Below are 26,301 nucleotides of genomic sequence, written 5' to 3' on the forward strand. Positions count from 1 at the left end.
TCTAAATTGGATACTTATGATCCTGCCCAAAGCATGGTGGCTGTTGAATGGCTTTTTAAAGCGCTGGGTGTGCCAGGAAAGATTAATCAAGGTTGGTCCAAAATCTCCTGCCAACCTATGCCCTTGACTCACCTCGCTACCTGAGCACTGAAAATCTCTCCTGGGTGCATAGTGCAAATGAGGAAGTGGATCCTAATGCCCAGAGTGGAAATCTTCTTTAGATTGAAAGCTGGATATTCTTGACTCAAACCTGTACAGATAAAATATCTCTCTTTGATTATGCTTGAATAACATTTGACTTTAGAGGTGGGTTTCTGCACCCTTGTTTCTACAGTGAAAACTTACTGGATTCAGAACTATAGAAGATTTCTTCTCCTCTTCACATTGTTGTATGGGTGAGTTGGGGAAGCTCAGGTTAAAATGGGAGCTCTTTAAAAATGAGATGAGACCTTCCTTTGTGGCCTTTTGTTGTGGTGTCAGACTGTGCATGGAAAGGTCTGCTTGTCAGCTTACAAATAATAGATTATGTTTGTGGCATTTTGGTTCTCTGACATCCTATGTAAATACTGAACAGACCTCCCACAAATCGCTTAAGGGCAAAGTGCAACAGTCATATTATTTTTCTTGCATGTACTTAAAATGTAGGGGGGTGAGGAAAGGAAGTCTTTGAACCAATTATATTAACAAGGCTCTGCTCTGTAATGAAGGCGTAGTGAGCAGGGGACATGACGGTAGCTTAATAGCAGAGCATCTGCTTTGCATGCAGAAAGTCCCAAGTTCAATTCCTGGCATCTGGCAGGTAGGACTGGAGAAGACTACAGGCAGCAGTCTTTCAGCCCTATCTTGGAAAGGCCAGGGAGGGAATCTAGGCTTTCTGTATGCAAGCATGCAGATTCCCTTCCCAGAGCAGCCCCATCCCGTAAAGGGAATATCTTACAGTGCTCTCATGTAGTCTCCCATTCAAATGCAAACCAGGGTGTACTCTGCTTAGCAAATGCAACAATTCGTGCTTCCTACCACAAGACCAGCTCTCCTCCCATGACATATAATGGGTGACTGTCTTCCTGGCAAGTGACATGATTTCCAACTTGATTCTTTCTAGACCTATGTACTCAAAAAATGCTGCTAACTGCTGTGCTGGATTCCTTCCTTTTCCTGCCCTACCATGATGGCGTAAGACTATATTTTGGCATAAGTGTTCCAGTCTTGATTAGCCTAGTTAGCCTTGAACTTTGAAGATATCAGAATTGTGAAACCTTTTGCCAGGTCAGGTAGATGGAAGGAGGAGTATATGATGAATCCAGTTGTGGCTTATTGCAAGGTCTTAGGGCAGGTTGTATGTTATTAACTTTTGTACTGCAGGCTTGTGAAGTACTTTAGGCTAGGCTGAGAACTGCTGACTTGCCCAGGGCCTTCCAGCAGAGACGGCTTCACTTTGATGCAACTTCTTTTTAAAAATGTTGTATGTGCATATTATAGGTATGTACACCAAACAGATTATGTGCATGTGCCAAGTGTGTGTTGACCACCACAGGCATTATAAAGTTGTGTGTGCTGCAGAATATCGACTGGATGTGTACTCTTACTAGCACATATGCCCTTGGTATATGGATCCCCACTATGTGTTGAATGACCTTGAGTGTCCTTGCTGAGCAGAGATCCATACCCATCTATTCTCTGATACCAAGTTACAGCAGGGCTGCACAACTTGTGCCTTCTAACTGTTGTTGGAATACAGCTCGCTTAATCCCTAGTCACAGTGGCTGGTGGTCAGGGATGATGAGAGTTGTTGTCCAGCAACAGCTTGAAGACCCAACTGGTGCAGCCCTGAACTACAGAACACTTCCCATTGTCCTTCATTGCTTTAAAATTGGAGTTGTTTTAACATCTAAATGTGCATAGTGGTTGTGGTTGCTATGTCGGGTTTTAAAGTAATCATCCTAAAATACTGTGACTGTAAAGGCAGCTTCTAAAGGAAATGTTAAGCTTGACTGTTATGAAGAAGAAGCTTAGTAAGGGACCCGTTCCTCACATGTGCCCTGGCACTGAATATGGAAGAGTCTGAGCCTGTCAATAGCAAAAGCAGGTAATTGTACTATTGCAGATGTCCATCCCATGTGCCATAAACGTTACTCTTGGAAACAAGAAACCCTTTATACAGAGTGTTAAATGACCTCCTTGCATTTGAATATGAGCCTCCCGATTCAACAGTGATCTCTTATCGGCTGTTTTGCAAAGTCCTAGTAGCAAATGTCTGTTATTGCCTTTTGATCAACTGAAAGGGTGTTCTTTTTTCTTCTCCCTTTTTTAAAGGAAGCATTTTGTTTGGGTTAGTGAGTGTTAGAGAAAGTTTGAAATTATCATTTGAAATAGGGCAGTTATTCGGTACTGTCTGTGGAATTGGAGAACCCCAGTTTGAAGTCAGTGCTGTGGTTCTCACACTAAACTAGTTTCACTGTGAGGTAAGGTTTTGTACACAGCCTGTTTCATCAGATGCCACAGTAGACTGAGAAGGTGGTATGTTGGTTTAAAAGCTTAAAACATTTTTAAAAAACCACACTTCGTAGATATTATCTTGTTGCCCAGAGGTTCCCAGCATCCCAGTTCCAAAGATGATGTTGGACTGACTACAGCACCCATCATGCCCAGCAACAATGGCCAAAGGCCTCTGTTGTTGTAGTCCAACAATATGAAAATCCAAGTTATGGAACCCCTGGGCTAGCCAACTGCACTAGATTGGAATTTGTTTCGTGAGAACTGGCTCTGCTGTTAGTTTTTCCTCTTTATGTCTCTTGGAGAACTGATTAAAATGGGTGAGATGGCCAAAGTAATGAGCCGTTATAATAATAATAATAATAATAATAATAATTCGATTTCTATACCGCCCTTCCAAAAATGGCTCAGGGCGGTTTACAAAGAGAAATAACAAACAAATAAGATGGCTCCCTGTCCCCAAAGGGCTCACATTCTAAAAAGAATCATAAGACACACACCAGCAACAGTCACTGGAAGTACTGTGCTGGGGGTGGATAGGGCCAATTACTCTCCCCCTGCTAAATAAAGAGAATCACCACAGTAAAAGGTGCCTCTTTGCCCAGTTAGCAGGGGACCGGAATAGTTCCCTTCCAGAATAACACCGGAATAGTTGTATGTGAGTCTTGATGCAAACCACTGGCCAATAACTTCTGTAGTGTTCGGTCTTGTGCCTGTGCTGCCCTCAGTTAACCCTTCTGATATAAGAAAAGCTTATATTTTTGTTGGTTTTTGCACTTCCTTACAAGTGTTGTAAAGATGTAAGCAGAGAATAACAGCCATGGAGCTGCTCCCAAAGGATCAATTGAAGTTAATGGCTTCAATTGTTACAGAGGCCTGTATGTAAAGTTTTAGGGTGCATGACTGAGAAAGTATTGCAGGTCTCCCACCTTGTGTTTGGATGTCACTGTGCTATGATGCACCTGCCTGGATTGGAGTTGCCATGAGTTGAAATCTCCCTATGAGAATCGGGGTACCTGAAGATGCTTATCCATAGCTGCAGAACATTGAACCTATGGCTATATTTATTACAAAGTTCCTACAATGGATTCCACAGACTCATATCTTTGCGAAAAAGGATTTGCCTATTAGTAATTTGCTTATCAGTTTATCCTCGGTTCTGTACTTCGCTATCACCTGGTGCCATGCTGACGTGTGTTAACAAATCAGTACTGGAATAAATTATTCCTTGTTACAGTCCCACAATAGAGGGAAGAAAACGGGATAGTTCTTCCAGAGACAAAGGGTGAAAAAGCCGCTGGCTGACAACTCGAATAAACTTTCTAGAGGAAGTACTATTGAAATTTAGCAGTCTTTTAGGGTAACTCTTGAGTAGTACCATTGAGTAATTTAGTCAAGATGTCAGCTACTGATAGCAATTCTTATTAAGCTATTCTCATTTTGGGGTGTGTGTGTACACTTCATTGTTGCAAACATTAAACTTTGACAAAAACATAACTGTAATAACCACAATGAAAGACCTGTCTGAGAAGCATTCTAATCATTTTCACACATATTTGACTTAGTGAAGGAGTGGTTCCTGGAGCAAGGGTGTTTTATAAGCCATGTTGCAAAATTACAACAAAAGTTAAAGAACAGTGTCAAGGCTATCTTTACTGAATCGCTGCATAATGCCTGTTGCCCATTTCCCTATTCCTGTTGTCTCTTTTGATTTGCAGAATCAGTTTGGTTTTCTCAAAGTTATCCAAAGCAGGCAGGGAGGTGGCAGGAACACTACCACCACCTTAGTTTAAATAAATATGCATTTCCCCTACAAATTAGTGTTCTTGTGTTCCTGTCTTTTTGCTGATCTGATATATAGGAGACCGTTGATTATTGCAGCTTCTCCGTTTGCAGTTATGGATAGTAACAGTTGGGATATATCTATATCTCCCCGTTATTGTAGGGGTGAGTTTTGGCTGTTCATGGTTCCTTTGTGCATGTTTCACACTTCCAGTGGCATTTCCACCTTGGAAGCATTTTTGGAGGTAGTGTGGAGCCATGCTAGGACTTTTATCCCTGGAGTCTGGAGGTTTTTTGGTGGAATTCAGAGGATTGGGGAGGGGGCATTACTAGAGGAGTTGGAGTGGCCAAGGTACAGTGATAAACGCTTCTTTCTTTTTTCCATGGCCCTCCCCCATTTTTTTTAGCACTTTTTCATGTACCAAGTAACCTTACTCCATCATTCTCATAGGTGTAAGGTTTCAATTATTACGCTTTTGACATTTGTGGTGGTAGTGGAGAATGTAACCCCTATGATAACGAAGGGCCTACTGTATTCAAATTCACATTTTGTTTTAATACATCTTGTTGAACTGCAAGCTTGATTTTTAAGTGGCTGGCGGATGGCAAGGAAGATCAAGGCTTATGGCCAGACCAACAGAATGTAGAAACGGAGACTGGCACAATGTTGCATGTCCACATGGTGGTTTTAAATGGCCATCTTAACTTCTCCTAATTCTATAGCAGCTTTGCAGTTTTCAGTAAAAACTCCTCCCTTATCTAGGAACAAATTTCTCTGAAGTAGGGTGATGTTATGGGACAGTTGCATGTTGGTTAATACACTATTGTATTTTTAGAAAGTTGAATGTTGTACTTAGTAAACCCTGCGAGAATTTCCAGGGAAAAAGAACTGCATTTTACAAATGTTTTATTTGTCATATTTTTATACCGCCTGATATGTACATCTCTAGGTGATGTACAAAATCTAACACAATATAAAAAGTAAATTAACATTACTTTTAATTACAGATTAAAATTCACAAAACACAATAAAAACAATTGCATAAAAGTTGCTAAAACAAATTATTAAAATTGATTCTAATTCAAAGCTTGTGAGAACAGGTGAATCTTGAGGGTCTTCCTTAAAACAAACAGAGAAGGAGGTGCTCTTATTTCAATGACAAGCATATACCAACACCCTGGGTCAGCCACAGAAAAAGCCCGGACCTGGGTCACCATCAAATGAGCCAGCGGCAACCGTAACCGGACCTCTCCAGAAGACCATAACAGGCGGCAGGGTTCATGACAAAGAAGGCACTCTCTTAAATACCCTGAGCCCAAGCCGTTAAGGGCTTTATAGGTAATAGCTAACATTTTCTATTTCACCCGGAAACCTATTGGCAGCCAGTGCAGTTCTTTTAAAACTGATGTTCTGTGGTCTCTTCGAGTTGTCCCAGAGACCAATCTGGCTGACGTATTCTGTAGCAATTGTACTTTTTGGACTACGTACAAAGGCAGCTCCACATAGAGTGCATTCCAGTAGTCAAGCCTGGAGGTTACCAGCATATGTACCACTGTTTTAAGGTCATTTATCTCCAGAAATGGACATAGCTCAGGTATCAGCCGAAGCTGATAAAAAGCGCTCCTGGACACTGCCTCAACCTGAGAAACCAGGGAGAGCTTTGGGTTCAGGAGCACTCCCAAGCTACATACCTGATTTTTCAGGGGGAGTGTAATGCCATCCAGAACAGTTAAATCTAAACCATCTCCTGGGTCCCGATCCCCCACAGTCAGTACCTCCGTCTTATTTGGATTCAACTTCAGTTTGTTATCCCTCATCTAGCCCATTACCGCCTCCAGGCAGCCATTTAGGGAAGATATGCCATTTCCTGATGAGGTCGACATAGAGAAGTAGACTTCAGCATATTGATATGGCACCAGCATATTGATAACACCCTGCCTCAACCTCCTCATTGATCTCTCCCAGCAGTTTCATGTAGATGTTAAAGAGCATTGGAGACAGTATGGAGCCTTGTGGAACTCCACACTTTCGTTCTCGCATTGCAGAACAACAGTCTCCAAGCAACACTATCTAGAACAGGCCTGCTCAACTTCGGCCCTCCTGCAGATGTTGGCCTACAACTCCCATAATTCCTGGCTATTGGCTACTGTCGCTGGGGATTATGGGAGTTGTAGTCCAAAAACAGCTGGGGGGTCTAAGTTGAGCAGGCCTGATCTAGAATCTACCAGAGAGGTAGGAATGGAACCACTCCCACCTCCCTCAAGCGGTCGAAGGATACCATAGTTAATGGTATCGAAAGCCACCGAAAGATCCAAAAGGATCAGCACAGTCACACTTCCTCTGTTGATAGCCAATTGTAGATCATCCATCAGGCTGACCAAGGCAGTCTCAACCCCATAGCCCACACAAAAACCAGTTTGAAATGGGTCTCTAGATAATCTGCATCATTGAAAACTGCCTGGAGCTGAAAGGCCATCACATGCTCAATCACCTTGCCTAACTACAGAAGACAGAAACAAGTCTGTAATTAGCTAACTCTGAGGGATCCAATGCAGGTTTCCAAAAGTGGTCTAAGAACAGCCTCCTTAAGACAAGGAGGCATCCTGCCATCCCTTAGAGAAGCATTTATAATATTTACCAGACCCTTCCTGATAATGATTATCCGATGAGATAAGCCAAGTTGGGCAAGGGTCAAGAGAACAGGTGGTAGGATGCACAGTCTGAAGCAGTTTGTCCACTTCCTCAGGAGTCACAAATTGAAAATAATCCAATCTAATCCCATAAGAGGAGTTGCTAGACACCTCCATAGTACACTCTGTAGTAATTGTGGCATCCAGCTAGACCCAGATATGATAGATTTTATCTGAAAAAAAGTCATTAAAAAATCACAGCAAGTGACCGATGGTTCCAAATTTAAATTCAAGGTGGAGGGGGTACATACTAACACCCTCGCATCCCTAGACAACTCAGCTGGATGTGAATTTGTGGAAGCAATACGGGCAGAAAAGAACCTTTTCTTTGCTGTCCGCACTGGAGAGGAGAGTTGGTCTTGTGGTAGCAAGCATGACTTGTCCCCATAGGTAAGCAGGGTCCGCCCAAGATAGTCCCCTCGGGATGAAGCTGCTCTGGGAAGAGCAGAAGCAGGGGTGTAGCTAGCCTGGCAGCGGCCCGTGTACAGCCGCGGCGGGTGCCCCGATAGCCCCTACCCCTGTGTCTGACATCAGACGCAGGGGATAGCCATGCCCCCGCGTCTGACATCAGACGCGGGGTGTGTGGTCTGGCTCCCGAATGGAGCTTTGAGGCTCCGTTCGGGATCAGATTGCTGCAGCAGCTTAACTGCTGAAGGGGCCACGCAGCCCCTTAGGCAGTTAGATGAAGGCTGGTGCTGCGTTCACAGTGCAGCCCAGGAGCACCAGTCTTAGCTCCTGAAGGGGCTGTGCGGCCCCCGCTCGGCAGCTAAACTACCGCCCCTGCATCTGACGTCAGACACGGGGGGCGTGTCAGAGCCGCGAATGGCGGCTCCTGATTGGGCATGGCTTGGGTTCTTTGAACCCGTTTGCCCAATGATAGCTTCGCCCCGAGCAGAAGGTTTCAAGTTCCCTCCCTGGCTTCTCCAAGATAGGGCTGAGAGAGATTCCTGCCTGCAACCTTGGAGAAGCTGCTGCTAGTCTGTGAAGACAATATTGAGCTAGATAGACCAATGGTCTGACTCAGTATATGGCAGCTTCCATGTTCCTATGTTCCACTGCCAGAACATAGAACTTCAAATGTGCTCTGTGCTGTTCCCAATCAGATTTGAGCTGAGTCTTCCTCTACTTACACTCTAGTCATCTACCTTGCTGCTTCAGCTCCTATAGTTCATCCAAATACCGCGGGGCTGTCTTTAAAACATGTTGGAGAGGATGCTTGGGAGCGATTGTGTTTACCGCTCTAGTGAGTTCATTATTTCATGTTTGCACCAGAGCATCGGCAGAATCACTAGCAGAGCCAACCCTAAACCCTTCCAAGGCTTCTTGGAATCCTACTAGATCCAATAACCTCTTCAGGCGGATCAGTCTAATAGGTCCTTTGGCCCTGCAGAGGTGGGTTGTAGCTGTAAGTTCTACCTTAACCAAACAGTGATCCGTCCATGACAGTGGGGGAGATGACAGGAATCCCCACCCGCAGAAGAACTCCACCCTTATTAGAGCAAAAGACCAAATTGAGTGTGTAACCACCATCATGTGTTGGTCCAGAGACCAGTTGGGATAGACGCATATTTGTGTCTATGAACTATTGGTTCTATGCCTGCTATGAACTCTTGAGCCACTCCTGATAACTTAGTCCTGAAATGAAAATTGAAGTTGCCCTCCACCAACAGCCTAGCCACTCCAGTGCCAACGCAGCAACCAGGTCCGTCAGCTCAATTAGGGACTCCGCTGGGCAGCGGAGTGATCGGTACACCAGCAGAAGTCCCAGTCTATCCTTGGTCCCTAGTCTTAGGCCAAATCACTGACAGGGATCCTGGTAAGGGAGATGGTATTCTTATAGACCACAGCCATCCCATCTTATAGCCCACATCCTCTCACCTGCTCCACCATGGAGTAATCCTCCGGGAGAAGCTGGAACCAAACCGGACCACTAGCTATGCCCGACTAGGTTTCCAGATATATACCAGGTTGGCTCCTTCATCCATAACCAAGTCATAGATGACCTCAGATTCATTTTAAACCAACCTGGCATTACAGAGTAATAAGGTGAGATTCTATGGGTTGATGGCACTGCTCTCCAAGGTCAAAGAGTTGGTAGGCTTGCTGAACGGGGAAATAATTCAGTTTCTGAATTCCCTTCCCCTGAAACGGTCCACTGGCCTACCAATGCCATAGCTTCACCGATTACCCATCACCACTGGTCTAGCTGACCCAGAGTCATCCCCCACCTCCCCATCTCTGTTCAACCCAAGACACATACCTGTAACTAATTATAAGGCAACAGTGTCGTGAGCAGGAGTCTTCTTTCCAGCAGTCCAAAAGAATAAGTTGGCCCCAGTCCTCAGTCCCACCCCCAAAGGCTGGCTCCCTTTGGCGGCCTCCTGCAGGTGGCATGCACTGGTGGCGGCACTCCAGGTGCAGCTCACCCTAATAAGGGCCAGGTGCTCAGAAGCCCGACTGGTGTGGCTCTCACCCACCACCAGTCAGGCCAGCCTGTGCAGGTGCAAGATATTACAGCACAATGAAAGTGAGCTAACACACCAGATAGCGGATGGCAGCCTGCAAAAAGGGAGAAGTACACGGAAACGTTTGCCAGAATCCCTCTCGCCTGTCCAAAAAGCGGGGGAGGAGGTTAGATGAAATGAACCCTTTACCCCACAGCGTGTCGTCAGTCACCTTTTCCATTGACACCAAGATGGGCGAGAAGGTGCAGATTGGAGTTCATAGGGAAATGTAAAAAATAGGTAAAGACTGTTTCAACAGTCACTTGTAAAATGAAGGCAGCAGAATTTGTTGGGTGTAACTTTTGTCCTTGGGAGTTTCAATTTGAAAACATATGTTGATGGTTCCAGTTGTGTTAAAATTAAGATGCAGAATAGCCATGACATAGACATCACATTCTTGGCGATCAAAATATCAACTGTATCTAGTGTATCACCCCTATTCCGATGCAAATATTGTTAGAAGCTCTTGGCATTGCTAGGCTAGGATCTTTGCAACAGCTTTATGCTTTCATAACAGTTTTGGAAAGGGTCTATTTTTCTTGTATCAGTTGCATAATTTGCCACGTTGTTGGGCTTTAGCCAGGCTCCGAGCTTGAGAGATCCTTTTAATAAGACTGACCTGATGCATTAACTTTGTATAATAACTCTTAACTTTGGAGTGTTTAAGGGAATAAAGCTCAGAATTCAACAGTTTGTCCCAGTCTTTCTTAAATCGCAATTTAAAAAAAAACTTAAAAACAAAACAAAACACCTAATGACATCTGCCAAATGTAAGATAAAAATTGTTATACTCTTGGCAAAAGTACAGGTGTGTTCTGGTGCCCATATTGCATGTTTCTACAAATGCACTAAAAGGAAAAACACTCCCTGCTAATATTCTAGCTTTGTAGGCTTATACACAGTTGTGGAAGCAGTCTTCTTGTTAAGGTGAGTAGAGGGCATTTTTACTATACGCCTCTTTCTCTCCCCCACCCCAAATAAGGTGGGGGAAGCATTTAAAAAAAAAAAGACAGAGGGAGAACTTAAGCTGCTTAATTCTCCAAGTTTCATGTAGTGTTTCATAGTACTGTTAGGAAGAACTGAGGAACTGTTAGTAAGAAAAACAAGATAATAGACCAGATTGAATTTCGTAGCCGGTTTGTGAAACAAGCTGAGCTTCAGTAAAAGGCAAAAATCAGCATGTACTCCTGTACTGCTTCTGAACTAGTTGTTCTTTGCTTCCAAGTTATTGTAGTTGGTATATTTGGCAGCCTGTCTGTATTTAAAGCTTTTAGTGTCACTTTTGCTGTTTATATTGAACGGCAACACTTACTTCAGGATGACTGACTGCTTTCCTAGCTATAGATCAATTTCTGCAGTACTCAAAGCAGCCCAAACTGATTTGGGGGCCTAAACTTGTGTTTCTCTCTCCTAAACGTTGATTTCAATAGGGAGGGGCATGGGGACCTTCCTGGTCAATGTTTACTCTACACATGAGTGTCCATGTGTAAACATTAACGAGTAAAAATCCCTTTGCTGCTGCCCTGAGCCAGCACTTGGGTGTGCCATGATAAAAAGAGCTGGAGAATGGAGATTGCAGAGAGCAATTACGCGTGCCTTTCAAATTTTGTTCCCTGGAAGCCTGTTTCCGCAATGAGAAGATGACTAATGGCTAATAAACAGCCAGAAAGGCAGCTTTCCCAACATCACCCGTCTTCTCCTGCAGTGTGAATGTGAGGGGTTTCACACTGTGAGAGTGTGAATGTGAGAGTGAGGGGTTTCAGAGCAAGTCCTCAGTGGGCCTAATGGTGGGGCCAGTGCCCTCTTGGGCAGAATGTGTGCCCTGGAACATGGCCTCAGGATCCTCCTTCTGCAACATGCAGGGCTCCTTGGCAAACAGGTCATGGTGGAAAGCATTCATTGAAGGTGGAAAGGCTGAAATGGCTAAGTCTGGGACACAGTTGGAAGTGGTTCAGTTGAAATCTGTAGTACTTAATCTCCATTGGCACATTGGCATTTTGAATGCCCCACACATTAGCGGTTTCATAGCCGTTGCAGATACTGCTGTATGACTAGAGAATAGTCTTGAAGCAAAATGAAGGAGAATGTTTAAGTTAGGCTTGCAAAAACAATTAAGGTGTTACAGTTGCTTCCAACCTCTTTTCCTAATACTTCATGAGATAAGTGACTTAGTTCTCTTGATCTGCAATATAAAATCGTGCTGCTATGCCTATATGAAGTAAAGTAACCTGTTTCAGTGGCTTCAGTCCTAATAAGTCATTGGAAGAATGGTCAGAGGGGCCACTGGTGAACACACATTCTTGGAGGATATATTCACATGCACCTTAGGCCAGCATTTCTTAGATTATTTTAACTCTGCCCTTACTCTGCCTTCAGGGGCCCCTCAACCTAAGCTAATAATCTGTTACATAGGGGGAACATGCAGAGATCCTTGTGTGTAGTTGTTTTATAGCTGATTCCCACACAAACACAAAGTAATCTTAGATAGATTTAACTAAGAGTTTACTGTATTCAGAAACTCCATTTTTCCTCACCGTAATTAGAGCCCATCCTTGGATATAGGGTTATGTATCCAGCATGCCTCAGGCACAGACAGAATATTAATGCAGCAGATTTCCTTTCAGGCGTAGGTGCCAAAGCCACAGTTCCTTTCCTGCCTTGCTTTAGGCAACAGCACATAGAGAGAGCTCATCGATTTGTTAGTATTAAGGCTGATCCTTCTGTCCTCGCTTCTCCTACTTCCTCCACTTTCCTTTCCTGTGTGTGAGGGTGGGAAAAGAGTCACAATTCTTGTTAAACTAATAATTGATCTAATGGTTGGTTGGTTGGTTTGCTTTTGCTTTTGTTTCCACGTTCTCGCTCATGGAACAGGCTCAAGCGGCCGAAGCCCTACTGGGCTCTGTCAAAGGGTCCCCCCCTCAGAGGCCACAATTCCCCCCTGTTTCTGGTAATGCATATTTAAGATTAATCCACTTAGACTTTTTGACTGTTATAGTTATATATGTGATCAAGTAACACCAGTGGTCAGGTCCACATCTGGCGGTCGAAGTTCTGGCTTCTCAGTTCTATTTGCCAAGTGAGGCTCTTGCTCTTCATATTCTCCTGAGCTGGTTACCAGGCAGAAAGGCAATATTTTTGTTTGCTTAGGAGGATAATAAGGAAGAACTCATTGTGCATTTGTCTTCAGGACAGCCTGTGAGTTGTAGCTACTGATTCTGAGAACAGGATGTATCTTAAGGATCGAAACCTATATTGTGCTTTACAAAGTAGAGAATGCAAGAACAGCCCTAGATGAAGAGATCTTACATGAAGTCTTAAATTATTCTATAACACTTCAAAAAGGTTTGTAGTGGAAGAGAAGGGAAGGTCCCATCCCGCACAGCCCATTGTTGGGACTCCTCTTGTGTATTGGTAGTTTGCCGTGCACCTGGCCAATGGAGCCCAGTTCATTGTTCACACAAACAGCAGAGAAATGGTAAAACTGTAATGCTGCGATATGTAGGGGAGGGGGGCAAGGTTGAATGCTCATTTAAACAAATAAAACTATTCCTTGCATATCAAACTCAGAAAGTATTTCTCTGCACAGAAGGCTCTCCCTTAAGAACATAAGAACAGCCCTGCTGGATCAGGCCCAAGGCCCATCTAGTCCAGCATCCTGCTTTGCACCGTGGCCCACCACTGCGCTTTACAGACAGGGCTTCTACCCCGAATCTCCTTCAGAAGAGAGTGCGTGCATTAACACATCAGCCAAACTTACCCCGAAGTTCCTTTGAGATCCTTGGACCCACTCCACACACAAATCGAGCTTTGTCTTGCGAATTCTAGCTTATCTTGAGGTATTTCCAGGTTCTAAAAATGCTTGTTTTAAGCTACTTTTTCTGAAAACGCCAGAGCAAATAGGGAGGGGCACTGATGTAGATCATTAGTATAAGAAGCTACTCTCTTTAGAAATGCAGATGTTGCTCTTTAGAAAGCAATCTCCCCACCCCCACCCCCACCCCTGCATTGATGTGAACTTGCATCAAAACAAATCCGGGAACAGAGGGGAGGGGCTGCTTCCCTCAATGCCGCGAGTGTGATTCGAAGTGGTTTCGCTCAACATTTACCCTGCAGCATGAAGCCGTGTGCAAATAACTCCGTGGAGTGGTGCTGACAATTAGAGTAGACCATACTGAGCTGGATGGACCAGTGGTCTGACTCTGAAGATGGCAGCTTGCTGTGTTCCACCCTTTCTGTGGGGTGGAGCTTGCTTTATAAAATACCAGAGTGAGCAGGGTCAGGAAAGGTGTCCTCACTGGAATCAGCTGCATGAAGGGAAGGAAACTGAATAATGTCACATGGTAAGGTTGTGCCTGTTCCAGGTATTTTGTGAAATAGCTTTTCCATATCATCAAAGCTTTGTATGATTCTGGTTTTAGCTGCTGTAACAGCTCTTCCATTAAACCCCTGATGTCTGCATTATTACATGTGGTTTTCAGGCAAGTGTCACCTCAGTGCCACTTTCAATTGAGCACTTGCCCAATGACTGTGTGCTGACAGGTCACATGGCAGAAATTATACACAGAATCTAATTTCCCATCGGATAAAGAATAAAGCATTGCTTCAAACAGTGAGCACTGTGCTCTGTTGCTCACTATATCCATTCCAGCAGAAAGAGACCATTAAGCTGCTGATGTTAATAGTAATGGGAGGAAACTGCTACAGGATGCTTCTGATTGTTTTGTAAACCACTACTCAGATAGCTAAAAGATTATTCATTCATTCTTTTAGTGTCCCCACTAAGTGCTTAGTCAGTGTGTGAAGCAATGGTTATTATTGGGCTTGGGCTATTATTGGGAAATGGAGAGTCTGGATCCAAGCCTTGAACTTAGGTTCAAACTTGGCCATGAAGCAGACTATGGGGCCTTGGCACATCACTGTCTTTTGGTTTGACATACCTCACAAGATTGTTGTAAGGCTAGCAAGATATTCTGAAGGAAGGAAAGATACAAATAAAATGATTTAGAAAATGAGAACAGATAGATGGGAACAGTGCATAATGCTAAAATAAAGATTCTCGGTAAGGTACCTTTTCCCCTTAAAATTTCAAGTTTTGTGTTGGAATACTTGCATATTCCTATATAATGTCTGTTTTCAAACAGCCTTGATACTAAACATCATGAAATTCAGGGACTACAGCAGAAAGTTCACAAATGGATATGGGTAGCTTGAGGAAGAGAAGGCTGTAGGGAGACATAAGGTAAAGGTAAAATGTGCTGTCAAGTCTATTTTGACTCCTGGTGCCTGAAGAGCCCTTTGGTTTTCTTTTGGTATACATGATAGCACTCGGTGGGTGGTGGTGGTCTCTCCCTCTCTGGAGGTCTTCAAGCAGAGACTGGAGAGCCATCTGGGGATTCACTGTCTCTGGATTTCCAGCATCAGGCATGGGGTGGCCTAAGGCCCCCTCTAATTCTAGAGTGGCTGCTGTGGACGTTTGTTTTTAGTTTTTTTTAAGCTTGAAATGATCCCCTCAATCTTCAAAAGAATCTAATATGAAACAAGTTGCATTTTTCCCCAATGCGAGTAGGCAGTTAGCGATTAAGGTATGAGGAGAATTTTAGATGATTTGTGTGCAAAGAGGAGTGTTCTGTGTAAAATGAGTAATATTCCTTTCTTCTAGTTACTGCTGCATTTCAAGATGGAGCCGTCCCCATTTAACAGGAGGCAGTGGGCTTCGCATTCTCTGAGGATCACAGCCAAAGAATTGTCACTTGTTAACAAGAACAAGTCGTCGGCTCTTGCAGAGAGGTTCTCGAGGTAAGTTTTTTGTGACTCACCTGTCCAAGACTGTGTGTACTTTGCTTGAGGACAGTACATACTATTAGCAGCTGGCTGTACTTGGTTACGTCAAAATTTTACCTTGCTCTTGCATAGGACTCCCAGAGGTCTTCCATCCAAAAGACTGCTATGGTTCTCAGCTGCTTAGCTTCAGTAGTGTTAATGCATCAGCTGTGCTGTGCTCTCAGACATTCACTGGGCCACAGCCAACTGTATTTAACCATATTGTATTGCTCTGTATTAAAAATGGAAGGCAACATCCTTCATCATCCTTCATCAACCTTGAGCCCCTGGTGGCGCAGTGGTAAAACTGCCGCCCTGTAACCAGAAGGTTACAAGTTCGATCCTGACCAGGGGCTCAAGGTTGACTCAGCCTTCCATCCTTCCGAGGTCGGTAAAATGAGTACCCAGAATGTTGGGGGCAATATGCTAAATCATTGTAAACCGCTTAGAGAGCTCTGGCTATAGAGCGGTATATAAATGTAAGTGCTATTGCTAGTGCTAGTGCTATTGCTATCCTTTCTCTAAAGAGCATAATTGCTGCAAATGTTGAAGTCCATCTTCATTTACAAGTCTGTAGTCCTTGAGCCTTAACTTGGTTTAAAAACAACATGGCTGCACAGAGAGTAGAATATAACTGTTACTCCTACCTTCAGCTGCACTGGCAGCTGTCTACATCCCAAACGAATGCTTAGTTTAGAAGTGCCAGGACTGCCACTTGCTAGTGATTACTCTCAGCTAAGAGGTTAAACCCAGGAGCTCCCTTATAATGTTTTAACTTGGAATTAAGGGAGGGTGCTGGGAAGACTGTGGGTCAAGTTGCCATAAAAAGAGTTCAGTTTAGCTGACGGCAGTCAGCCTGATCCTGCCATGGGTGCAAGCAGCTCAAAATGGTGAAACCTATAGTATTTTGTAATGGAGGATTGCTGGGAAAGTAAAAGATCCTGAAAGAGATCCTCAACATGGTGATTAGATAGCTTTACAGAAGTGCCTCAAAAGGCATTGTGCCTGAAAAGCAAGGAAATGAATCTGTTAAATCAGTGAATAAAAGTAGTAAAAATAAATGTGATAATTCATGTTGTGAATGCTCATGGTTTTTTTGAACTTGGTTTTAAAAATCCCTGCAAATAGACAAGTAGTGCCATAAGGAGAGAGTTGCTGTGCTATCCCATGAGCGTATATGTGCAGTTGGATTTTTTTGCCTCAATATGCATCACTTTACACTTGCTAACATTGAACTGTATCTGCCGTTTTGTCACCTACTCATCCAATTTGGAGAGATCCTTTTGGAGCTCCTCACAATCTGTTTTGGATTTTACTACCCTAAATAGTTGGTCGGCCTCACAAATTTGGCCACCTCACTGCTTACCCCAACTTCTAGATCATTTATGAATAAATTAAAAAGCGCTGGTCCCAGTACAGATCCCTCGGGACCCCACTTCTTACTTTGCTCCATTTAGAGAACTGTCCATTTATACCTACCCTCAGTTTCCTGTCCTTCAACCACTTACCAATCCACACATGAACTTGTCCCCTTATCCTATGACTGTTATGTTTTCTCAAGAGTCTTTGACAAGGAATTTTGTCGAAAGCTTTTTGGAAGTCCAAGTAGACAATGTCAACTGGATCACCTTTATCCACATGCCTGTTGTCACTAGGGATGCTTGCTCATGTGCTTTTGTACTGCCCTCTGTTTCGTGACTCAAGAAAAGAATTATTGACCCCCCTATTTGATCAGTTCCCAGTTGGGCCTGACTTATTTTATCTTAATTTATGTCTTGCTGATGTTAATGTGGGTATTACTAAACTGGTTGCTAAATTTTTATATGGGGCTATGAAACTGACCTCTCATCATGGGGTTTTATGAGGCTGATTGTGTATCTTTTAGTTATTTTATGCTGCATATTTATCTATGGTAACTGTCTAAAGTTTTAATTTTGCTTGGCTTACGGCAAATTGATTGACTAGGGATGTGCAAACCAGTTCAAAGTTGAACTGGTTCAGTTCAGAGGTTTGGGGTCGAGCTGAAGCACCCTGGTTTGGCTTGACCCTAGTCCAAATGACCCTGGCTGTAAAGGGGATTTGTGAGTCTTTTAACTTTTTTTTAAAAAAAGTACTTATCCCGGGGGGGGGGCCTTCTGGCCCTCCCCCTGCCAGCCTCCATTTTGGCAAAACCCACCCAGTTAAGGCATTTTTTGGCCCATACCAGGACTTTCTCCCATTGTGGCAGCCATTTTAGAGGCCGCCGCACATGCGCAATGGGCCCCTGTGTGGCTGGGTCATGGTGCTTTGTCTCAAGTGCCTTAAAAAATCCCAGTGCCTTAAATTTATCCCAGTGCCTTAAAAAACTAAACTCCTTCTTCTGGCCTCACCATCTCATCCACACATTGAGACCTTTCAGCTCTGCCTGTCTCATTGGCCCAGCATGTGGAGCAGGCAGCATTTCTGAGACTGCTACCTTGGAGGTCCTGGACTTCAATCTGCTACCTAGGAGTCTAAATTTGGCTTCCATGATCTCCTGACTGCATTTCCCAACATGGTTTGGGCCGACATGCACCATGACACTGACTTCTCTGTAGCACTGCCTAACAACCTATCTGGACAAGGTCCGCAACCTTGGCACCAGACAGGCAAGTCTCTGTGTGGTTTACACTCAGGTCACAGACACATTGCTCTGTATCCCTAATGATCTAATCTCTCACTACTAGGAGGCCCCCGCTCCCCTGTACAAGAGGATATGGGCTCATCATCCACAAAAGGGGTGGCTGTAACTATGGTTTGTTGGTTTGGGCTGGGCACTAAACTGTAGCCAGGCTTAGTCAAGCAAACCAGGGTTTTGATGTGATGTCTGAAATGAGCCTCTCTGTATCAGAATTGCTTTCCTCTGTAGAGAGGAAAGGGCAGAGAACTGTGGAGCCTTGCCATGTTTTTGTTGAACTAGGAAAACAAACTTTATGGTAACCATGGGAAGAGGGGTTGCAGCTTGCCAAATGCTTTACCTTAAGAGTTCTTCCAGGAAATGCTTCTGCTGGATTCCTGAGAGAGAGAGAGGCAAGTACAGTCTGAGGTTTCTGAAAGGGGAAAGAATAGAATCTAAAGGAGCTGGCTGTCATAATAAGCCGAAGTTTTCAGCAATCCTAGCTGGTCTCAACATGGCAGTGCTTCTCAACTGACAGAAATTGGAACTGGCTCTATGGGGAAGCACTCGCTAGGGAGTAGCACTGTGGCTGCTACTCTGAATATTTTAAATGCCTGACTGTTTCAGAGAAGTGGTCTTTTCAAAACCCTTCTGTGGAGGTGCTTCTGTTTGTAATTAACCCCCTGAAAAATAGATTCTGAAAATTATAGTTGAGTATGCAGTAGATGATCAGCTATGGTGGTGCAGCGGGGAAGCAGCTTGCCTAGGGAGCAAGAGGCTGTTAGTTCAAATCCCTGCCGGTGTGCTTCCCAGACTGTGCCTAGTAAATATATGTTTGTAGTCACCTATATTGGGCAGCTAATGGTGCAGCTGGGAAATGGCTTGACTACCAAGCTAGAGGTTGCTGGTTCAATCCCTGCTGGTATGTTTCCCAGACTATGGGAAACACCTGTATTGAGCAGCAGCGATATAGGAAGGTGCTGGAGGTGGATGCTCACTTCAGTGACAAAGGCATCATCTCATACTGCGCGGGAGAAAGGCAATGGTAAACCACTTCAGTATTCTACCACAGGGCCAGGAGTGGATGCCAGGAGTCAAAATTGACTTGAGGGCACACTTTACCTTAGCTTCACATTACGGTAGTCACATAAGGACTGGTCAGAAAAGGACTTGGAACAAATGTAGCCTGGGGGTTAAGAGCTTGAGCTTATGGATGGTAACATGCTAGCATACATTTTAGCTCAGATATGAACTCATTGGGTGGATTTGAGTAAGATATTATTATAGTCCCAATTCACCATTCTTAAAACGGGGGTGCTAGCAGTGATCAGGCTTGCTCTACAGGGTTGTAAAGCATGCTATAAACATAAAACATGATTAACATAGGCAGGAACAAAGGAAGCAGCCATATAACAAGACAGACCACGGGTCCATCTAGCTTGGTATTGTCTACACAGACTGGCAGTGGCTTCTCCAAGGTTGCAGGCAGGAATCTCTCTCAGCCCTATTTTGGAGATGCCAGGGAGGGAACTTGAAACATTCTGCATGTAAGTGTGCATGTAATCTTCCCAGAGCGGCCCCATGCCTTAAGGGGGATATCTTACAAGGCTTGCATGTAGTCTCCCATTCAAATGCAACCTGGACAGACCCTGCTTAGCAAAGGGGACAGTTAATGCTTGCTACCACAAGACCAGCTCTCCTTCCTTGCTAACTGGGTGAAGAGGCACCTTTTCAAATGCTGGTGGCTTCCAGGGGTGGAACCACCATTGAGCGAACAGGTTAAGAACATAAAAACATAAGGACAGCCCTGCTGGATCAGGCCCAAGGCCCATCTAGTCCAGTATTCTGTTTCACACAGTGGCCCACCAGATGTTGCTTGGAGCCTACAGGCAGGAGTTAAGGGCATGCTCTCTCTCCTGCTGTTACTCCCCTGCAACTGGTACTCAGAGGCATCCTGCCTTTGAGGCTGGAGATGGCCTATAGCCCTCTGACTAGGAGCCATTGATAGACCTCTCCTCCATGAAGTTATCCAAACCCCTCTTAAAGCCCTCCAGGTTGTTGGCTGTCATCACATCTCGTGGCAGAGAATTCCACAAGTTGATTATGCGTTGTGTGAAAAAGTACTTCTGTTTGCTGGTCCTAAATTTCCTGGCAATCAATTTCATGGGATGACCCCTGGTTCTAGTGTTATGTGAGAGGGAGAAGAATTTCTCTCTATCCACTTTCTCCACACCATACATGATTTTATAGACCTCTATCATGTCTCCCCACAGTCATCTTTTTTCTAAACTAAACAGCCCCAGGTGTTGTAGCCTTGCTTCATAAGGAAGGTGCTCTAGGCCCCTGATCATCTTGGTTGCCCTCTTCTGCACCTTTCCCAGTTGTACATTTTTCTTTAGATATGGTGACAAGAATTGTATGCAGTACTCCAGGTGTGGCCTCACCATAGTTTTCTATAAGGGCACTATAATATTAGCAGCTTTATTTTCAATCCCCTCCCTAATGATCCCTAGCATGGAATTGGCCTTTTTCACAGCTGCCGCACATTGTGTTGACGTTTTCAACGAGCTGTCCACCACAACCCCAAGATCCCTCTCCTGGTCAGTCTAGTCAGTTTCTGGTCAGTTTTGTCCTAATGTGCATCACTTTACACTTGCCAACATTGAACCGCATTTGCCATTTTGTCGCCCACTCCCCCGCAGTTTGGAGATATGCTTTTGGAGTTCCTCCCAATCAATTTTGCATTTTTCCCCTGAGTAGGAGATCCTCAGATAGGGTGATGTACTGCACATGCTCGAGACAGAACTGGAATCATGTGACTTGATTGAAGGCGTGGTCACCACCCAGTCCCAGTTCCAGTTCTGTCTCGCTCGGGATAGGACCTATTTGGAGAGAGCTCTGGTCAGTTAGGCTTTTTATCTGCTTACCTTTTGGTTTTCTCTTATTCTCACTCCCTATTGCTCCCTGCCTCTCTTCCCTTTACTCGTGTGCAAGGGTGGGAAGGGAGCAGGTTTCCTTTTGGCCACAAATTGAATTAATTTAAAATTCCTCTTCTTTATTTCCAATCTCAATCAGACTCCAAATTGTTTTCTTTTAAGTTTTTTCGTTATTATGGAAGCTTCTCACGCCGAGGAGCTCATGCAGGGCTCCCTATCTGAGAGTGCTCTCCTAGCGCAGGCTTTAGAGCAGAGCCATTTGCAAACGCAGCAAGCTGCTTTGGCAGCGTGTTCTGCTGCAGCTCTTTCCCCGCCTGCGTTGCTCCAGGGACTCGTGGCTCCATCGCCATTTGCTGGTCCCTCCCAACAGCCCCGCCCCTCTAAGCCCACAGAGCAAAGTGGCAAAGAAAGAAAAACACTTAAATGACCAGCCCTCTGCTCCTAAAAAGAAGAAAAAACGAAAGGAGTCAAAGAGAGAAGCTGGTCTTTTACTCGAGGGGCGTAAGTGGCTGAGTGAGCGGCTCCTCATACAATCGGTTTGCCGCCGCTCAAAACTGAAAGTAGGAAGGAATGGTGCTAAGCCTAAGGAGAAGGAGAAGGAGCGCGCCAAAATTGCTAAAGCTGCTGCAGCTGGAGTCCGGAGCCCGGTGGGCACCTTACCGGCTCCCATTACCATACCCTCTAATGATCTGGCGGTAGAGGGGGAACCGGCTGGTCCGCGCTGTCCCCCCCCGCCGCTTCAGAACGCAGCTGCAGGCACTTCTCATCTACCCGCTCAACCGCAAACTGTAAGTAACGATCCTTTTTCTCCTCAAGCCACCCAGTGGCTGAGAGCTTTTTTCGCCAGAGAGTTTAATTTAGAGCCACCTGCGGCTCCGTATGTTCAGCCAGGACAGTCTACAGACCCTGTCCACAGTGTGCCCTCAGCTCCTCCTATTTTGCCAAATACAGCCCTTTCTGACTCAAACCAGCCTGTTCTGCATCAGGCTCCCTTAACTGGTGTCTCTAATACTGCTCTCCAATTACAAAGTGTGCCTGTCCCTTCTATACCAGGAGAGCATAGGGGGCGTAGGAGGGCCAGAGTTCTGGCTGGCAATCGCCTCTCTTCATCTCCCCCAGACTCTAGCCCTAGGCGCAGAGCTATCCCCACGTGGGAGAGGGGCCAATTTCTACCAAGACCTCCTGCTCTCAGATGTAGAAGCAAATGCAAGAGGAATCCTTCATCTTCCTCTTCTTCCTCGCCTCAGAGGCCTATTCTCCCTCCTTCCAAACCTACCCTCCCTAACCCTACGCTACCCCCTCCCTCACTACCCCCGAAACCCCCCCCCCACTTACCGACCTTACCTGCCCCGCTATCTATCCAGCATTCCTCCTCCGAGGAGCAGTCCTCACATTCGCACCCGCTGGTTCCAGTTGATGACTCTGATTCTGGAAAAGAGGAGGGGGAGTTGTTTGAGGAAGAAATCAACCCCCCTATTTCTAATTCCACCAGGTTATTCTCATCTTCAGATTTTGAAATCCTATTGGCTAAAGCTAAACGCACAATCAAGGATGTCTCCCCCACGGAGGATCCTTCCAATGCCAATACCACCTCCTTTGACCAACAGGTTTTTCCACCCACAGAACCGAATAACCCTGTTGTTCCCTTTCCCCCTCTATTCAAGAAGGTTATGTGTGCTGAGTGGCAACGTCCCACCTCATCTAAACCGATTGGCAGCCTTCCAAAGAAATACTACCTCCTACCTTCAGATGTGGCTTCTCTCATCGCGATTCCTAAGGTGGATCCTCCTATCGCCCAACTGGTGTCGGGGGCGCTAGTCCAATCTGAACACCAGGAGCAACTCAGATCCCAGGAAGACCGATGCTGTGACGCCCTACTAAAGAAAGCTCATGAGGCTTCTGCGTCGGCTATCAAGATGGCTACTACCAACTCCATCTTCGCACGTGCTACGGTCCTATGGGCTAAAGAGCTGGTGCAATTGGTTCCCCCGGAAAATACCAAACTACGCCAGGGGATTAACAAAATGGCCAAGGCCGCGGCTCTGACAGCGGACTCCAGCCTAGATATTATACAACAATCTTCCAGAGCCTTGGTCTCCGGTGTCGCGGTTCGCAGGATCCTCTGGCTCAAATCCTGGCATGTTGATACCAAATCAAAGATGGCCCTGATGGCATCCCCCTTTTCGGGCTCCTCCCTATTTGGTGAGTCACTGGACCCCATCCTGATGGATACCAAAGACAAAAAGAAAGTCATGCCAGCAGCTAAGAAAGATTTCCGGTTGTCCTTTCGAGGCGCCCATAGTTCCTTTCGATCTTTCCGCCAGCCCTACAACCAATCCTTTCCACATGACCAAAACAGAGATTCACGCTCATCCTTTTCCAGAGGTTTCGGACGCTCACACTGGAGACCCCGTTCCAGAGGCCATCCCCGTGGAACAAACTCTCGCCCATTCACCTACTACCGTCAGCGTAAGCAATGACGGCATCCCCGTGGGGGGGAAGACTGTCGCATTTTCTGCTAACCTGGATGTCGACAGCCACAGACAATTGGGTCCTAGACACCATCTCTATGGGATACTCCATAGACCTGCTATTCCCCCCACCGTCTCGCTTCATCCCCACTCCAAAATCCTCCAACCATCTCAAACATCATCAGATGAGACTTGCTATACTTCATCTGCTTCAGATCAACGCCATAGAGCACGTGCCGCCCCTGGAAAGGTTTCAGGGAGTCTATTCCATCCTATTCCTGGTACCGAAAAAAGATGGCTCCTGGAGAGCGGTGCTAGACCTCAAGGCCTTCAATCACTTCGTAAGGAAGAAGAAGTTCCGTATGGAGTCCCTCCGCACTATAAAGGAAGCAGTGAGACAAGGGGACTTCCTGGCCTCAGTGGATCTATCGGAGGCATATCTGCATGTCCCGATCAGACCCTCCGATTGGAAATTCCTGCGTTTCCTATACAACGGCAAACACTATCAGTACCGGGCCCTTCCCTTTGGACTGGCCTCGGCCCCGAGAGTCTTCACAAAGTTGATGATCTCCTTCCTCCGCCTCCAGGGCGTGGGCCTGCATCCGTACCTGGACGACATCCTTCTGAGATCGCCTTCCAAGGAGCAAGCATCCAGGGATGTTCAGAACACCCTTCAGACTCTGCGCGACCACGGGTTCATAATCAACCTGCAAAAGAGCCACCTCATCCCTTCACAACGTCTGGTCCATCTGGGAGCGTTCTTCAACACTGCTCAGAACAAAATCTCCCTTCCCCAGGAACGCAGGGCTCGCATTGTCAAGCAACTACGCCCCCTCCTGGGCAAACAAAGGGAGGATGTCATGGTCTTAGCCAGAGCACTGGGTTCCATGATAGCCTGCCTGGATTGCACCCCCTGGGCAAGATGGCACTCCCGCCCTCTTCAATGGCTCCTTCTGCCATGGCAGGATCACATCATGGGAAACCAGAAACTACTAATTCCCCTTACTCAGGCCGTCAAGGATTCTCTCCTATGGTGGCTATCACTGGCCCTCCTTCGGGGAACTCAATTGACAGAACCCAGCAGGATTCTGGTCACGACCGACGCCAGTCAAAGCGGATGGGGGGCACATTGCCAGGGCCAGGTCGTACAGGGCTCCTGGTCAACCTCAGAAAGATCTCTCCCCATAAACTGGTTGGAGCTTCGAGCGGCCCGCTTAGCTCTTTGCCACTTTCAACACCTCCTCCAAGGTCACCATGTACTATTACGGACAGACAACATCACCGTAAAGGCCCACATAAACCGACAAGGGGGGACCAGGTCCCCCTCCCTAGTGACAGAGGCGGACCTTCTACTAGCTTGGGCGGAACTCAATCTCCAATCTCTCATCGCCGAACACCTCAAGGGCGATCACAACGAAGTCGCGGATTGGCTCAGCAGGGAGGCATAGGATCCGGGAGAGTGGTCCCTACACCAGGAGGTCTTTCAACAGGTCTCCACACACCTGGGGACTCCAGCAGTCGATCTTTTCGCAGCCCTGGGCAACAATCAACTTCCACGCTTCTTCACAAGGTACCACTCCCCTCTCGCGGAGGGGATAGACGCCCTACACTCTCCTTGGCCAGCAGTACTTCTATAAGCAGTCCCGCCAGTACCAATTATCATGAAAGTGCTCCAGAAGCTCCAGTTAGAGCGAGGGGAGCTGATTCTGATAGCCCCTTACTGGCCTCGCCGCCCGTGGTTCCCAGACCTCATGAAGCTGGCAGCGGCCCCTCCTTGGCACCTACCCAATCTCCCGGATCTTCTACATCAGGGCCCGGTCGTACATCCGGACCCATTCTGGCTACGGCTAACCGCCTGGAGGTTGAACGCACGAGACTCGCCAACCTAGGGTACTCCCAGGAGGTCCAGGACACCATCTTAGCTTCCAGATGCCCTTCCACAATACGCATTTATCAATCCACCTGGTCGGCGTTCCTTCGCTGGTCTCTCTCCCATGCCAAGGACCCTATGGAGGCAGGGGTCTCAGAGGTCCTAGAATTCTTACAGTCGGGACTGCGCATGAAGCTTCGCCCAAGTACCCTCAGAAGACAAGCTTCTGCACTGGCATCTATTCTCCAGCTTTCTCAATGCGTTGCGGGTCCTGCACACCTGCACCCCCACTTATCCAGATTCTTAAAAGGGGCTTCCAACTTGGCACCGCCTCCCATCCGACGTTTTCCCTCTTGGAGCTTGAATTAGGTCCTCAATGCCCTCACCAAGGAACCTTTTGAGCCAATCGCCTCAATCCCCTTAAGAACTCTCTCGTTCAAAGTTGCCTTCCTGGTAGCCGTGACTTCAGCCCGCAGGGTCTCTGAACTGGCCGCCTTGTCCGCTCGCAAAGAATTCTGTACCTTCAGCGCTGACTCATTCACCCTCCGGCTGGACCCCACCTTTCTCCCCAAAGTCAACTCTTCCTTTCATAGAGAACAGGTGTTGGTCCTCCCCTCTTTTTGCCTGAATCCGGTCCATCCAAAAGAAAGACTCTGGCACAAGCTGGATGTACTCAGGGCGTTACGCATGTACATACAGCGCACGCGACCCATTCGCCGGGAAGACTCCCTTTTCATCTCGTTCCGGTCCACGAATCTCGGCGCCCGGGTTTCAAAATCCACCCTAGCCAGCTGGATCAAATCCTGTATTCACATGGTGTACACAGCCCTCCATCTCAACCCCCCTGGTGGGGTGACCGCACACTCCACTAGAAGCGTTGCTGCTTCTTCTGCCTTTTGCGCTCACATTCCCCTTTCAGAGATATGCAGAGCTGCTACTTGGTCCTCCTCCACTCCATTCATCAAGCATTATAAAATCCCGGATTTCTCCCAGGACCAGGCGGCGTTTGGTCGCACCGTCCTCCAGCAAGTACTGTAGACACATCCTCCCATCCCGGATCCTATTAGCTGCTTGGGCATGTCCCTATCTGAGGATCTCC

General features: G+C 46.2%; 1 protein-coding gene across 7 annotated transcripts in view; it reads left to right on the top strand.

The window, feature by feature from the left end:
* The window catches only part of LIMA1 (LIM domain and actin binding 1), a 97,129-nt gene that overhangs the window by 19,258 nt on the left and 51,570 nt on the right, over positions 1–26,301 (top strand). For 6 of the 7 annotated variants that reach the window (XM_053293977.1, XM_053293973.1, XM_053293980.1 and 3 more), the window contains exon 2: positions 15,130–15,266. In XM_053293977.1, the coding sequence (XP_053149952.1) occupies positions 15,148–15,266 (119 nt within the window). In that variant the 5' untranslated portion in view covers positions 15,130–15,147. Of the gene's footprint in view, positions 1–13,588; positions 13,811–15,129; positions 15,267–26,301 lie in introns of those variants that run through there. The other variant, XM_053293974.1, reaches the window with a different exon arrangement.

This window comes from Hemicordylus capensis, chromosome 2 (genome assembly GCF_027244095.1).
Source record: "Hemicordylus capensis ecotype Gifberg chromosome 2, rHemCap1.1.pri, whole genome shotgun sequence".
Lineage (NCBI taxonomy): Eukaryota > Metazoa > Chordata > Lepidosauria > Squamata > Cordylidae > Hemicordylus > Hemicordylus capensis.